This window comes from Perca fluviatilis, chromosome 24, assembly GCF_010015445.1.
Source record: "Perca fluviatilis chromosome 24, GENO_Pfluv_1.0, whole genome shotgun sequence".
NCBI lineage: Eukaryota > Metazoa > Chordata > Actinopteri > Perciformes > Percidae > Perca > Perca fluviatilis.
In genome coordinates this window covers 2,048,277-2,064,606 of record NC_053135.1, presented here as the reverse complement: position 1 = coordinate 2,064,606, position 16,330 = coordinate 2,048,277, and the positions used below count along the sequence as shown (strand labels likewise).

At 39.7% G+C, this 16,330-nt stretch overlaps 1 protein-coding gene across 25 annotated transcripts in view; it reads left to right on the top strand.

The window, feature by feature from the left end:
- LOC120554018 (CLIP-associating protein 1-B-like) overlaps positions 1-11,528 on the top strand; it is a 46,506-nt gene extending 34,978 nt beyond the window's left edge. For 10 of the 25 annotated variants that reach the window (XM_039792578.1, XM_039792568.1, XM_039792577.1 and 7 more), the window contains 15 exons: positions 87-89; positions 224-387; positions 1,221-1,443; positions 1,614-1,709; positions 2,869-3,021; positions 3,820-3,926; positions 4,763-4,885; positions 6,438-6,585; positions 7,641-7,866; positions 7,973-8,026; positions 8,362-8,564; positions 8,644-8,772; positions 9,271-9,477; positions 9,566-9,682; positions 10,541-11,528. In XM_039792578.1, the coding sequence (XP_039648512.1) occupies positions 87-89; positions 224-387; positions 1,221-1,443; positions 1,614-1,709; positions 2,869-3,021; positions 3,820-3,926; positions 4,763-4,885; positions 6,438-6,585; positions 7,641-7,866; positions 7,973-8,026; positions 8,362-8,564; positions 8,644-8,772; positions 9,271-9,477; positions 9,566-9,682; positions 10,541-10,624 (2,037 nt within the window). In that variant the 3' untranslated portion in view covers positions 10,625-11,528. The remainder of the gene's footprint in view (positions 1-86; positions 90-223; positions 388-1,220; positions 1,444-1,613; positions 1,710-2,868; positions 3,022-3,819; positions 3,927-4,762; positions 4,886-6,437; positions 6,586-7,640; positions 7,867-7,972; positions 8,027-8,361; positions 8,565-8,643; positions 8,773-9,270; positions 9,478-9,565; positions 9,683-10,540) is intronic. The other 15 variants (XM_039792589.1, XM_039792583.1, XM_039792582.1 and 12 more) reach the window with 5 other exon arrangements.
- Positions 11,529-16,330: the final 4,802 nt, after the last annotated feature.

The following is a 16,330-nucleotide window of genomic DNA, read 5'->3' as shown; positions in this document are numbered from 1 at the left end:
TGTCAGAACTAACTGCAGGACAAACTAACACAGTGTGTTTTTTTGTTGCATGCCTCCTCGCTGCTGTGGACTCTAACAAACACCAGAGAGTAAGTGTTTACTCACCTTACTCACCACAGCCAACTGTCCTGTCAGATTTCAGCAGCACTGTGTGTTTACTCACCTGACACAAACAATCACTGCGAAGAATCTGACTTCCTTCCTCTTCTTCCTCCTCTCTCAGGTCTTTAGTATGTTCCTGGAGACTCTGGTGGACTTCATCACGCTGCACAGGGACGACCTGCAGGACTGGCTCTTTGTCCTGCTCACTCAGCTGCTGAAGAAGATGGGGGCCGACCTGCTGGGCTCCGTCCAGGCCAAAGTCCAGAAAGCCCTGGACGTCACCAGGTTGGCAGCTGGGCTTCAATCTTTGCTTCTAAAAATGCATTTTTAGTCACTGGCCATTCAAAAAGTCTTACTAAAAAAAAAAAGGAATGTCTTGCTTTTGTTTTTTATGATGCTGTATTTATCATTTCTGTGCTAACATTTGCACACTTCTTTCCAAATAAACACGCTTTGAAATATATAAAATATTTTTTATAAAAGTACAGAAAGGTTAGAATACTACAAAGAATAATATCGGGACCATTGTCGAACTTTAAGATGGGAAACAGTTCTTTAGTTTGAAAGAAGATGTTTTTAATACCTCCTAAAACACTGACGTGAAACATCTGGTCTACATGATTACTAAAACATCTGATAACATCTATGGTTTTAATATCGAAAGGCTCAAAGGAATTTTAGGAAGGCAGGCTGTTACGGCTTTGAACAGGTCAAATCCGGTAGTAGGACGCCTTAAATTCCTTTTCAGCTCGCTGTCTTGTTGGCTGACTCCATGTACCGGGTTTATGGGGTTGATTGAAGCACCGTGGCTTGATATCAGAGGCTGCAAGAAAGAAAAAAGACTGAGCACAACTTTAGTGTGTCAAAAATGTTGCATGTTCGAAAACTTACAAAATACCAATCAAAGGTTGAAAAGTCTTCAGTTAAATTATTCAAAATGAAGCCCAGATAACAAAAACTAGAACTATAATATAAATTTTTCCTCTCCATGTCCTCCCAATAATGTTTAAATGTAGCTCCTGGCAGGGTTGGATGAGTTGGAGGAGTTATTAAAAAGTAAAGCTGATGCAGTGGAAGTTTTCAATGCTGCATTTCCTTGTTTCCCTGTTTCCCTGCAGAGATTCCTTCTCATACGAACAGCAGTTCAACATCCTGATGCGTTTCATCGTGGATCAGACGCAGACGCCCAACCTGAAGGTGAAGGTGGCCATCCTGCGCTACATCGAGGCGCTCGCCCGTCAGATGGACCCGGGCGACTTCGTCAACTCCAGCGAGACCCGCCTCGCTGTCTCTCGCATTATCACCTGGACGACCGAGCCCAAGAGCTCTGACGTCCGCAAGGTAGGAGGGCGGGGCGGTGTGGAGTCTCATTGCCACCTCTCATCTTCTCTCACAACTTTTCAATTTTTTTTCTTTATTTGTACGTTTATTTGTTTAATTTTTTTTTTCTTTTCACGTCTTGATTTTATTTGTTTTTTCCAATCGCCATTTCTCATCCACCGCACCCCCAGACCCTTCATAGCTGGGCAGGGGAGGATTTCTCAGGCCGACCCAGCACCGTGGCCTCTCTGCCTGGAGAGGGCAACCTGGAGGAGAGGTGCAAGCAGGTAGACTCTCCATCAAACAGCATGAGCAGAGGGAATAACCTCCTCTAACTGTCAGAAACACCGAGGGAGCAGCTGGGTGTCTGCTCACTCATGTTCTCATTGAGTGGTGGGAGGCTTTTCAACACTAACTGCTCTTAAATCAAGTTTCAGAATTATGTTAGGGTTCTGTTTCATGGCTGGTAAAATCGGGAAAATGGGTCGTAGATGTTTCAGCGGACTTCAAAATGTATCTTCAGTAGGTGCATGAGCTGCTGGTGGGCTTTGGTCTGTGCAGTTTTAACTCCCAACTGTGACCAACTGAACTAAACATAACAAACATGATGTTTCCAGCAAGTTGTGCATGAATTTGTGCAGTTTGCTTTTAACTTTGATACATGCGAGTTATCTTGAAGAAGACTTGAAGGGGAAACCATTCGTTTCGGGCTTTTGCTTAACTTTCTTGATTTGAACCGACATGCTGCACGCTCATTGCAACAAATGTGCTTCTTAACATTTAACTTAACATGTGATTTACTCTGTTTACTTTCAATCTAAGGAACTTTCACTTGTTCCCTTTGTCTTGTTTCGCTAATTTTATAAAAATGTGTCAATATTTTGAAACCGTTAGAATTTGCTGAGGATTTCTTTTCTCTCGGGAAGGTTTTACTGTCATTGGACAAACTCGCTGGCACTTTTAACTAATCTAAGATAAGTAATCTAACATAAGTAATCTTAAATTAAAATGTATAGATAAAATAGAGTAATTGAATGCAAAAGATTAATAAATATATATTTAAAAAATCTATATCAATACATTATATATACAGAAATAAATGAACAAATAAATGCGAAAATAATTAAATAAAAATATTTTACATTGTGCTATTTTTCTTTATATTCCCACATTTATTTATTCTTTTGTTTATTTCTCTTTATATTTCAAAATTTTCTTATTCTTTTACAGATGTATTTTTTTGTTATGGCACACCTATGACTCCATAGTGTGTAGTTGTCATGCTTCAGTGGCAAAAACTCTGCAATAAACTTTTTACTAACACCTCAAACAGCTCATGGCAACAGCGGTGAGACAAAGTTATTTAAAATTGCGCGTGTGTGTGTGTGTGTGTGTGTGTGTGTGTGTGTGTGTGTGTGTGTGTGTGTGTGTGTGTGTGTGTGGTAGGCGGCCCAGGTGGTGCTAATTGCCCTGTTTGAGCTGAACACGCCGGAGTTTACCATGCTGCTCGGCGCTTTGCCCAAAACCTTCCAAGACGGGACCACCAAACTGCTGCACAACCACCTGAGGAATGCCAGCGCTAACAGTGGCATCAGCATGGTAACACACACACAAAATGTAGTGAAATATAAAGATTTGAATCTGAAAATCTAAACAGAACATCCACCTGAGTAATTTTAGTTCAGTCACCAACCAAACTCTATTTAAGATAATCTCTAAATTTCACTTTTTATTATTTATTTAACTGATCAAATACAGTACAGGCCAAAAGTTTGGACACACCTTCTCATTCAATGTGTTTCTTTATTTTCATGACTATTTACATTGTAGATTCTCACTGAAGGCATCAAAACTATGAATGAACACATATGGAATTATGTACTTAACAAAAAAAGTGTGAAATAACTGAAAACATGTCTTATATTTTAGATTCTTCAAAGTAGCCACCCTTTGCTTTTTTTATTAATAAGGGAAATAATTCCACTAATGAACCCTGACAAAGCACACCTGTGAAGTGAAAACCATTTCAGGTGACTACCTCATGAAGCTCATTGAGAGAACACCAAGGGTTTGCAGAGTTATCAAAAAAAGCAAAGGGTGGTTACTTGTGTTCATTCATAGTTTTGATGCCTTCAGTGAGAATCTACAATGTAAATAGTCATGAAAATAAAGAAACACATTGAATGAGAAGGTGTGTCCAAACTTTTGGCCTGTACTGTATATTTTCTGTACTTTTTACCTTCTACTCTGACAAAATAATCTTAATTCAGGGTCTGCTTACTGACAATTTCCACTCACATTTAATCTACAAATATCAGTAAATAGAATAAACACATTCTACTCACATTTCAAGATGTTTTTTGGCAGTGTTTCTAAAGCCAGTTGTGTGATTTGCAGGTGTCTCCCAGTAACTCGGCAGGCCGGACGCCTCCGCGGCCGCCCAGCAGTCGCAGCAGCCCGCTGACCTCGCCCACCAACTGCTCCCATGGGGGTCTTTCTCCCAGGTACGGCACAGAAACACTCCCACTGCACAACTGCACCTCGAACCCACAGTCACACTCCTCACCATGATGTGATTTAAAGATGTTCAAATACATTTAATTCTCCATATCAGAACTTACCCTCATTACAGTCAATATAGTTTGCACCTGTTTTATATTGATATCCGATGATTAGAAGGTCATTCAGTTACAAAATATCAGATTTATCAGACTCAGCTGGAGTAGTGCTGAACCAAAGTGAAGATGTGATCAAATTTAACTTAATATTTACTTAAATTGAGCAAAATAATTCAACATTTTAATGAGATATTTTGAATTATTTTGCTCCAAATGTTTTGCAGCTTTCTCATCACTGTTCCTGACTCAGCACTGATTAGATTACATGTCAGATTCTCGCAGATACATATCAATATCTGAGATCAGTCAGCACTTCATGCTTTTATTTAAAATTATATCCGGCGTGAAAAATCTGTGGATCATCTTTAGTCAGGATCAAACCATTTTGATAGGACATTTTTAAGTGTTAGTTTTTAGTGTGACACCACGGTGGAAGAAACAAAAGCACATTTCTCTATCTTTAGAAACTCATAACATGTGTAGACTTGCTCTAGACTCAAGCATGTGATGCTTCACCCTTAAATGATTTCCTGCTAATAACATTTTTGTAGTTACAATACATCAAAGGTTGAGCAGCATGATACTGGTGCCAGTTCTCAACACGGACTGAGAACTGAGCTTCTCCTTATTTTCTCACATCTCTATCTTTTCTCTGAGCTGCTCTCCTCCTCCTCCTCCTCCTCCCTTTCCCTCTTCTGCTCTTCCTCCCCGACTGGTTGCAGTCGGCTGTGGGGCTGGAGCGCAGACGGGCTCTCAAAGCTCCCTCCTCCACCCTTCCCCTCCCCTCTTCCTCCACCCACTGCCCACTCCTCCGTGAAGGCAGTGCGGCGAGCTTACTCACCCAGGTAACCCCCACCCCCTCTTTTTCTCCTCCCTGTTATGGGGTTTCACAGTAGAGCTGCGTAATGATAGATAAAAAAATATTTATAAATATACTTTCACAAAGTGCACAATGTTCTCTTTCCCCTATTGACTTTTTTCAAATAACTTCAAAAGGGGCTCTACAATTAGGAAAGAAACCAATCCATATCAGTTCTTTGTCCTCTTGATGCTTTTTTGCACTGTGAAACCTCTAAAAACTCACAGACCGTCTCATCTGTCGTCACCTCTGCAGAAATTTGTGCCTCCATCTGCTCAAATTGTCCTTCACTGTCCATTCGTTTGCTTCTCATTTCTAACTAAAAGTTCCCAGGTGAGAAAATGTGCAATCAGTGTCTCTGTGCACGACTCACCCCGTTTGTCTCTACCTGCGTCAGTTTGTCAACATGCACGGCTATGCACGTGCACTGCACTGAGCTACATCATGGTTCACAGAAAAAGTGGACTGCAGGCTCCAACTGTGACTCTATGGTGCTGCTTGTTTCCTAGTCATGGACACAATGTGTTGTGGTGCATGAAAATACCTTTGAAGCACTTCTGCTTTGTTCTTGCACTCACGTTTGGAACGTTGGGATCAAGAAGTTAAAGTTGAGACAAGAAATAAAAAAGAATGAAATGTACACACGAATATCTGTTACCCCTTTTCGACCAAGGCATTTCGAGGGCTAGTTCGGAGCTGCTGCCTAATCTCGAACCAGTTCTTTGGCTGTCAAAACACAAAGGTTCTTGGCCAGGGAAACTGATTCCATAGTGGCACCAACCCTTAGCTGATCTTGAACCAAATACTGCTGACATCAGGGGCTGGGGGTGGGATTATCATGACCAACAAGACCAAACAAAAACATTGTGACCGCCATTTTTAAAAACGTAGAGCTTCATTATGGACGCAAAATCAAAGCCATTGTCTGTGGAGGAGAAAAACTAGTGTCCTAGCAGTATGTTCCTCAACAGAAGTTCAAAACAAACTTAAGGGAGCTTCGAGGAAAAGCCGGTGTTTGAGCCAATACAGTGGGAGATGGCTGCCGCAGGGTACAACAGAACCGTTGTGCAGAAAGTGAAAAAGGAATACAGGGACCAAAAAAGGATTAAAAGCAGCTGCAAACCAGCAACAGCCCAGCACTAGAAGTAGGTTTGCCTTGGTCAAAAAGGGGTAAGGATTCAGTTTTGTCCATGTCTTGGTAAGTGTCCTTGTTCATTATTCACAAGCTTTAAACAGAAGCAGTGCTTTTCCACGACCATCGACCATTAGCTCAGGTGGTCTTAGATCACTACATTAAAGCATCTATGGTTCTTCATATCAGGCTTGTTAGGTTAAGTCCTTTGGAGAACTCCAACTTTCTCAAATCTCCTAGATAGGTTTTCTTCCAAAATAATCTTTTCAAGCATCAAAGTCACACATAATTACATTCTGTTTCCCTCAGAGCGCAAACAATCCCCTGATGATGAAACCTTTTGTAGCAGAACCAGCTCTCATGTGATAGTTTTCTTTCTAACAAGCCCGTCTCTCCCACGCTGCAGCATGCTGGAGTACGACAGTGAAAACCTGAACTCAGAGGAGATCTACAGCTCTCTCCGCGGCGTCACCGAGGCCATCCAGAACTTCAGCTTCCGCAGCCAAGAGGACCTGATGGAGCCACTGAGGCGAGACGGCAAGAGGGACGGCATGGTGAGGAGAAAGATGTCGCTTAGTTTATGAACACAAAAAACTACAAGAGACTTCTATAATTAGCGGAGGGTTCCAACCAATGTTTATTTTCACGGACAATTTATTTCCTTGACTTATTAATTACTTGTTTAGTCTACAAAATAGCCAGAAAATGGTTTAATCTGTAAAGTTTCCCACCATTCAGTGTCTCTTCTGTGCAACCAAACACATAAAGAACTGATGCTATAAGTAGAGTCATATGTCACTTTTATATATTTTATGATTTACCTGTCCTGCTCATTCAAACTGAGGTTTGAGTCCCGTTTGAAAATAAAAGTAAGTTTATTACGCGAGTTTAGCGTCATGCGTCATTTAGGAGGTGAAGTAACATCTGATTTTAACTAGGGGTGGGAATCACCGGAGGCCTCACGATACGATATCATCACGATACTTATGTCACGATACGATATTATTGCGATTTTAAACATTAAGCAATATTCTGCAATATATTGCAATGTATTACCTTTTTTCCAACTTCAAATTCTTCCCAACTTCAAATGATGTCCCCAAAGGAAAATTTTGTCAACATTTGTTTTATCTAAAAAGATAAATTTCTCTGTCTGTTCATCTCACTTCAATTTTATTACTGCAAAATGGGATTGTCAAGCAGACAAACTGACCAAAACATATAACATAAAAGATCGATACTTGGCGTCTGTGTATCGATACAGTATTGCCACGAAAAATATTGCGATACTATGCTGTATCAATTTTTTTCCCCCACCCCTAATTTTAACCCAAACCACCACCTTTTTCTAAACTGAAGTAAGTAGTTTTGGTGTCTAAACCTAACCAAACTGACCGTTTTCACAAGGTTAACGGCATGTTTAAAACCGCAACCGTTACGTTCTCTGGTTTAGATATAAGATTGTATTTCCTGCCACCACTAGAGGCGCTAATTTATGAAACCCTTACATGGGTCGGTCAGAGTGTAGGAATAAATTTCCTATATTGTCGTATGTTTTTGGAGGACTTGTTGCAAGTGAACTTTGTGTTGTGATGTTGTCGTTGTTCAGTCCGGAGTCGGGGCGTCCTCAGAGCTCGGCGGTGAGGTGGTGGGGGGAGGACGTACAGCCCTGGACAACAAGACGTCTCTGCTGAATACGCCTTCGCCGCGCTCCTTTGCCGGCCCGCGCTTCAGAGACTACAACCCGTACAACTACACGGACAGCATCAGCACACTGGACAAAGCTTCCCTGAAGGAGGCGCTGTTTGAGGACGCCGTTGAGCAGCTGCGAGACGGTGAGACCACAGTCACATCTGGTTAGAAAGTAGCTGAAAAGTTTATGATTTCGTTGGTGTTTAGTTTGTCATGTTGTGTCTTCAAACGGAAATGTTTTCTTTGCAGGCAGCAGACAAGAATGTGTGGAAAACAAGATCGTGAACCCCAAAAGCTTCCCTGGTAAAGACATGTTGTATTACTGAGTCCTTTTCTACAACATGCTCAGAAGAAAACAAACTTTTTAGAGTCAGAGAAAGTCTCCTCTTGTCCCATAGACTGACCAAAAGATAAACAAGTACAGATTTATAAAGTTTTTCTTGAGGAGCTTTGAAATACCAAAAAGTCCACACAGCAAATTAACGACTTCATTTCTACGTCTGTTTATCTTTTGGATGATTTAAATCTGAGCTTCAGACGTTTACCAGCATCACACACACTCACTGAAGCACTTGATAAATGTTTTTGTTAAATTATGACCAAAGTAACACACAATATATTTAATTCTCCTCCTGCAGCCGTCCCCGCTGAGCAGCTACAGCTGGTCGGGGAACTGCTGAAGGAGCTCTCCCAGGGCCAGGCAGGGGAGCGGGGGCCCGAGGACCGACGGGGGACTCTGCTGGAGCTGTTGAAAGTGGCCCGAGAGGACAGCCTGGTGGTGTGGGAGGAACACTTTAAGACGATGCTGCTGCTACTGCTCGAGACGCTGGGAGACAAAGATGTAAGGACTATCCTCTATAAAATACTTTGTGACCTTCACACTTTCTGTAAGTCACTTTGAACTGACTCTTCTCTCCCAGCACACGATCCGGGCGCTGGCCCTGCGGGTCCTGAAGGAGATCCTGAGGAATCAGCCGGCCCGCTTTAAGAACTACGCTGAGCTTACCGTCATGAAGACGCTGGAGGCTCATAAAGACTCCCACAAGGAGGTGAGGAGCCTTTTTTAGGTCTGGTTAAGCGAGTCATAGTTTTAAAAGGATGCTGTGATTTAGGGTTCACTTAGTCTCGTATTGCCAGACCTTACTCCATAGTGCTGTGGAGTAAGTCTGGCTACACCACAAATACATTCTGGGATAGGAGAAATAAATGCTCTGGTTAGTTTGCATTTCTTTAAACCAATCACAATCGTCTCGGGCGGCACTAAGCTCCTGACGTGGTAGCTCTACAGAATAGTCTTGGGAAGGAACTTATAAAATCTTTATAATCATTCCCCGAAAGAACCAAGCAGGCCTGCCTTGTTGCACTATCCAAACTTTCTTCAAAACTTGACATTTTCAGCATGTAGCTTATTAGCTCTAAGTTTTCGTAGAGATTTTGGGAACGGCAAAATACAGAGAGCGGAAGGTGAGAGCCGGATGTCCGGCTTTATCATGGAAATGTACTCCGTTGCTCCAGACTAGGGTTCACTTATGCCCTACATTATGCAGGTGGTGCGTGCGGCAGAGGAGGCGGCCTCCACACTGGCGACCTCCATCCACCCTGAGCAGTGCATCAAGGTCCTCTGTCCCATCGTGCAGACTGCAGACTACCCCATCAACCTGGCCGCCATCAAGATGCAAACGAGGGCTATTGAACGCATCGCCAAGGAACCGCTGCATCAGCTGCTGTCTGACATCATACCTGGACTCCTTCAGGTGAGACGCACGACATGAGACTTTTTACTTTGAAGTCCATTTAGGAGTTGCCTACAGGTGTTTTAGTCACCGTCCTCTGCTGTTACAGGGCTACGACAACACAGAGAGCAGTGTGAGGAAGGCCAGCGTCTTCTGCCTGGTGGCCATCTACTCTGTGATCGGAGAGGAGCTGAAGCCTTACCTCGCTCAGCTGACCGGCAGCAAGGTACACTCATGTCCTGTCTTTCAAGCTCAGTCTGGCACGTTTTCAGGGAGCGTTAACATTTTCTTCACAGTCCTGAGTTTGTCACGGAGTTTCTTTCAGCATAGTTTCAACATCCAGCTGAAGACAGGAAAAAGTGTTGCAGCTGGAGTCCGTGTCAGCGAGAGAGTTTATTTTTGGCTAAAGTGACATTTCTGGTGACCTCGTTGTGACACGAGAATCCAATTTAACGTTATTTATTTAGAAGTATCATTGAAGAACAACAAGACGAATCACCCCCAATACTAGTTTTAGCCCTGTATGGATGAAAGCTTAGGTAAGAAAGAAAAAAAAGCAGTTTAAAACACTTCAGATAAAGCATAAATCTCAACTATTCTTTAAGATTAGTTTTTTGTATGAGGCATTGTTGCTCCATGTGGCTGTAAAAGAACCCTGTTTTCATTTGAAGCGTTTACGAGCAATATTTTTCAAAGAGAAAAGGACTTATTGTTTGATTTGGCAAATGCACGTCTAGTGAATTGCCTCCGTTAAAGTCTCCCATGCAGAGACGGCGACCGCCCCAAAAACCCAGCTATTAGCGAGGAATTCTTGAAGTTTGGGCATATACAAGTATAAATACATATCATGACTGGACAATAATACAGTGATAATAATACAGTAAAAAAGAAAACATTAGGATGACCGTGTTAAATGTTACACTGATTCCAGCACCTTAATCTCTGGATGGAGCAGGGAGTTTGAGATGGACTTGAATAAAAAAAACAGTTGAGTGTTTCAGAGGTGGAGAGAGAGAGAGAGAGAGAGAGAGAGAGTGTCTCGGAGGTGGAGTCCTCTAACACTCCTGCTGTTTCCCTCCTACAGATGAAGCTGCTCAACCTGTACATCAAGAGGGCCCAGACCTCCACCAGCAACAGCAGCAGCTCCTCCGACATCTCGTCCTACTAACACTAACATCATCTTTTGTTTCAGTTTTCATTCCAACAGCCAATACAAACAGGATCATGATTATCTAGATTTTCATCATCTTCCCATCCAACCTTTCCAAATTCTTTCCATTTCATTCCTTCAGCCGTTGATGAAGCTGAAGTCGTCTTTGTGGCTCCAGATTCTGGACCATCTTCTTGAAAGCGTAGCTAGTTTTTAGGATAAAAGTTGGCAGCTTTGAAAAAGAACCAGACCCTCGTTTCTCCTCCTTTCGCTAGAGTCATGAGCCTTAAAACTTTATCTTCCTTCGATGTACGGTGGAACCAAGGTGATCGTAGAAACCATTCTTTCCTCTCCTCATTTCACCATCTTCTTTGTCAATCGGATCTGAAGTGATCCTGAGAAATATTTAATGTTACTTTAGCACCTAGACCATCTCCTCTAACTTATAAGAGGTGAAATCGTGAAAGAGTTTTTGTTTTTCCCTCCCCTCATTGCAGGAGGAAACCTGTGGCTATCAGTATTTTTATTCATTTTTAGTACCTTTAATCCACTTCTTTGAACTATTTGTTTGCTTTGACACATCAAAACTTATTGTATATTGAATGTAAAGAGCTTTGAATGGATCTTACCTGTATATCTCCTTCCTGAACTACTGCCTCATTGTACCCGGTGGATCAATCTTAAAGGTGTTGGGATGATTTCCAATTTGACAAGTGCAAAGAAAGTGTTAAAAGTGGCACTATAGTCTTTAAAAGGCGAAATTCAAGAAGAAGATTAATATGTCAAAAATAATGAGCTTTGATTTAGAAATTCGACACCTTTTTGATGAGTTAAACAGTAGGAAAATGTAACTTTCCTGCTGTGGCACTTATTAATAGAATAGCAATATGTGTAAGCATTAATAAAAAAATGTGAAATCCAAGTTCATGTTAGTTTACATTAAATGATCATTTGGCTGGCCAATGATTTTAAGCACTACAATGATTTTATTATTTTGGGCCCAACTACCAGCAGAAGATAGATAGATCAGTGTTATTTAAAGTAAAATAAATCTTTTTTTCAAGTGTTAAGAAAACAAGGACATAATTTGTTCTGTGTGACACTTATCAGTTAGGCCACGTCCACACGCACCAAAACTATCTTTTATTTCCCCGTCTTCCCTGGCATCGTTCCAAGAATAGTAGCGTCCAAACGGATCCATTTGTAAATGACTCAACACGCTACTTCTTATTTCAGGCCTGTAGGTGGCGCTGTGTCTGCTACAGAAATTCACCAAAAACGGAGAAGAAGAGGCACACCATGCATAAAGCATAGACAGTATATAAGAAGGCATAAAGCTTGTGTGCTGTGTACAAACAGACAGTAGAAGAAGAAACCAAACGCAAGAAGAAGACGATGAAAATGGCTAGTGCCATTTAAGGAAACCAGAATTGTTTGTGTGGAGCGATAGTGAATTGTTGTTGTTATGAGACGTCGTCTCGGGATAAGAGGTCAAAGGCTATAGGTCGAGGGGTGTGGCGATGACCTCATCGATACGCAAGTATGCGGCTTCGCCGTCCAAACGAAGCCGCAAGGGCGGCGTTTTCGAATTTCTTTCACCCCGGGACCAGGTTTCAAAAAAGTGCGTCTTCAGGCAGCGCCTTCACAGGACTCGTTTTGGCCAAAATGATGCAAAACTTGCGTTTACGTGTGAATGGCCCCTTAAATTCCCATTTACAAATCTATAATAGATAGAATACACTTTATAATGTTTTAATTAAAGTACTACATGTTGTACACAGGGTTTAACACTACGTGTAACACATCACCGTGAAACCTCCCCAGCTGATTACTGACATTACTGCTTTAAATTAGAAACACACTTTAGGAGAAATCTACGGACACAAATAGACAAAGTGTGGTCAAATAAATGTTTTTCTTTCCACTAGTCTGAAAGAAGACATGTTATGGAAGATAAAGAGCACAAAATCCCTAGATTTTTATGTCCAAACTCTCGCCCAAAGCGTTTACCATACTGTACACTTTTTGCAAATATTTGTAAACCGAAAGCAGGATAAATTATTTGAATGTTAATATTTGCAGAAAAGAATCCGCTTCAATCTTCTAAAGAAGTAAAATCATGTTGTGGAAGCCAAATAGTTGCCTTGCCTTAAACTATAATAGATAATACACTTTTACTAATTAGTATTTCATAAATCTACCTGGATTGAAAAATGTACTTGATATTTTTGCACAGACTTTATGGAATATATTTACAAATTATTCCTCCGATCTCATGTATGTTGGTTTTGCCAACAGCTGAAAGATGAGTCATTTTTATGTTAAAGTCGAGTATGATTTGAATCATAACTTTAATAATAGTAATTTAAATTCCTAACAAGCTGTAGGAGAGGAAAGTTTTAGTTAGAACCTGTCGTTGAACACACACATTGTCCAGAACTATTAGTTTATAATATGAATATTATATTAAGTAATGTTAACTTTATCGCTAATGAAGTATCTTAATTATAGTGGGTCTATTTATTTATTTTTTGAACAACAAACATCTGATTCTATTAATCTAAAGACAAGATAAATGTATGGTTATTCTTCATACAAACATCTTTTTTTAATTATGTATGTAGGCCACAAATACAAGTCTCATTTATTATAATTATTACACTTTAAATCGCAAATATTTGTCAGAAAAATTACACTTACATATTGTCTTCAAATGTTTGCCTTTCCGTTTACCCTGAGATTTAAAAAGCTGACGTTTATCCGCGTTGTGACATCATTTCAACTCATAAAATTGGAAATGATTAAATAAAACCTTCTAGTTTTCATGCAAAGTGTTACTGATAAGATAGTTCTTGTCTTAAAATGGGACCAAACACATTCACACAATCTCCTAATCAACAAATAGGACAGCTGTTAAAGTGTTTTCATATAAAGGAAAGTAGTTTTTAAATTAGTTGAAGTAGCAAAAAGAAATATCCAGTAGTTGGCTATCGGACAAAATGATTAATTTACATTTATTTGATTGATTGAAAATGATTATTTAACCGATAAGTGTCACATGGAACTACTTTGTCATCTATACTGTATATATTTAAAATCATACGGTGAATTTTTAGTCACTCAGCTGAGAAATAACAATTAAGGATTATTAGAAAAATGAAGTAAAACCACTAAAAGACAGCGGTGATGTTTTTCTCTGCCGTCTGTGACGCTAAAGGCCCAGTTGGGTCTAAACTGGGAGTTTATTGGTTTAGATGTCTGCTGTCTTACAGGCTACTCTACTGTGATTTGTTGAGTTTCATTCCAAAATACTGTAATATATATGTATGTTATATATTACTCTTAAAAAGGTCAAGATCAAAGTTTCAAAAATAGTATAACTGTTTACAATGTATTCTTGTTTTAAAGAGATGGTTAAGCAGTTTGAGGAAGACAGTCCTCTGTATCAGTTGCTCCTAAATTGAATGTAAGTCACCTGGACCTTTTCAAAATGTGAAATATTTTACCTAAATCTGACCGAGAGACTGACAATCTGAATGATTAGATGCTACTAAAAGCTAATTGATGAATTGTGAAAAGTGCCAGTGTTACGAGAAAAAGAAACAAGGATGAAAGAGATCTTTGGACATTAGCAATAAACTCTGAGATTTTCAGTCGAAGCACTGTAAATTTACATTTATGTGTTCCTCCTTTTGAGACGCTCTCGCTGGTCAATGTACAGAAGTGTCTTTTTTTATTTTAAAGTGCACCTATGATGAAATGTTACCGCTGCTTATTATAACACTAACAAACGCGCCTAATAACTCCAGTGTGTGTACTGTATCTCAGCAGGAAGGTGCAGTTACGATGATGGAGAACGAAAATTACTGACTGAACACTGAAATCTTTAATATCCTCTGACCGGTTGAACCTTTCCTGGTGCTAAACTCTGCCAGTCTGACACACAAGGGAAGTTAAAACAAACTCTACAGAGGTAGTTTAAGTCATGTTAAAAGAATACTTTGGGAAAAACGATATAAGATTAGAAGATTGAAACCACTCTTAAATATAAAGCTGCAGCCTGTTAGCTTAGCATAGCATAAAGACTGAACACAGATAGCCTGGTTCCAGATAATTTGATTAATCACTAAATTGTAAGTTATTTGCACCACTGTACATTTGTCTTGTAGAATCTAGTTAACAACCTTAACGTTATGAAACTACTTCAATTCTTTAACTGTGAATACACAGAAAACCTACTGTAGAGTATATACTCTGTAAGGCTGCAACAATGATTGTTTTCATCATCAACAGGTGTAGTAATTATTAGTTTTTTTATCTATTGGTTGTTTATTGTACAAAATGTTAGAAAATAATGAAAAAGGAACTTCACATTCAGATTTATCTGACCAGCAGTCAAAAAACCCAAATATAGAAAACTCTGGAAACTAGCAAATGGTAACATTTGTGAAGGTGGTTCCAACTTAAAAATGATGTTTAGCCAATCAAAATTGGCTAAAAGTGGGTGCTTGTATAGCTCAGTTGGTAGAGCGGGCCCCCGCTTTTGGAGGTTTTATCCTCGACGCAGCGGGCCCAGGTTCGACTCCGACCTGCGGCCCTTTGCTGCATGTCATTCCCCCCTCTCTCTCCCCTTTCATTTTTCAGCTGTCCGGTCAATAAAGGCCTAAAATGCCCAAAAATAATCTTTAAAAAACTGTCAACTAATCAGTTAAGTTGTGCCTGGGATTTCTTTTCAAATTCAGTATAGAAATATTGAGAAGTTTGTATACTACGTGTGAATGCTAAATACATTTAAAAGTGTTTCAGATAAAAACAAACCAGGCTAGCTGTTTCCAGTCTTTATGCTAAGCTAAGCTACGCGGTTTGTAGCGTCAGATTTACCGTACAGACACGAGAGCGGAATCAATCAGCAAAATAGCAAATAAACGTAGATCCCAAAGTGTTGAAACGTGTCTTTAATGAGACATGTAAACCCAGAAAGTGAAGGATGCTGTTACTGAAGATGTCCAGGCCTTATTTTATCTCTTCAAACTCAATACTCGGACTGTTAAATGTACTGTACCAGTGCCCGTTGTCACTTGTTCTCGGCACGTGAGAATTTGGCAACTTGAAGAGCTTTAAACTCTGCACTGAATGTTGAAGTCCTCCGCAGCATGTCGTCCAGTGATCCAGTGTTAGCCTGCTGCAGATTAGGCCTCTGAAAGTCATTTCCCTTTACTCTTTTGTACAGTGTGATTTAAAACTACCATTTTTAAACTACGGAACACGGAAGCTGCCAAAAGCCAAAATAATAATAAATAAATGACTTGAAAAATAAATTTTAAATTCTACTAAATATAACAAAAACAATATTAAAAATAAATCTAGGCATAATTAATTGATTCAAAATAAATAAAAGCAAAAAAAATGCTTTTAAAAATTCACAATCAATTAAATAAATTGAAAAAAATGGAAACTTAAATATAAAAGTAAATAAATTATTATATTGTTATAAAACTTAAATATAAGCCCATTAAAACAGAAATATCAATATCAATTTATCACATTTGATCAATTCATTAATGTTTTTTTTATAATATTTCTGATGCATTTAGTGAAATATTTATTAATTTATCAAGTCCTTTATCTATTTGTTTTATTTTGGCAGCTTCTGTCCTACGTACTTAACGACGTCCGCATGCGTAATTTAAAGTAATATATGTCAGATGTAGACAAAAAGCAACC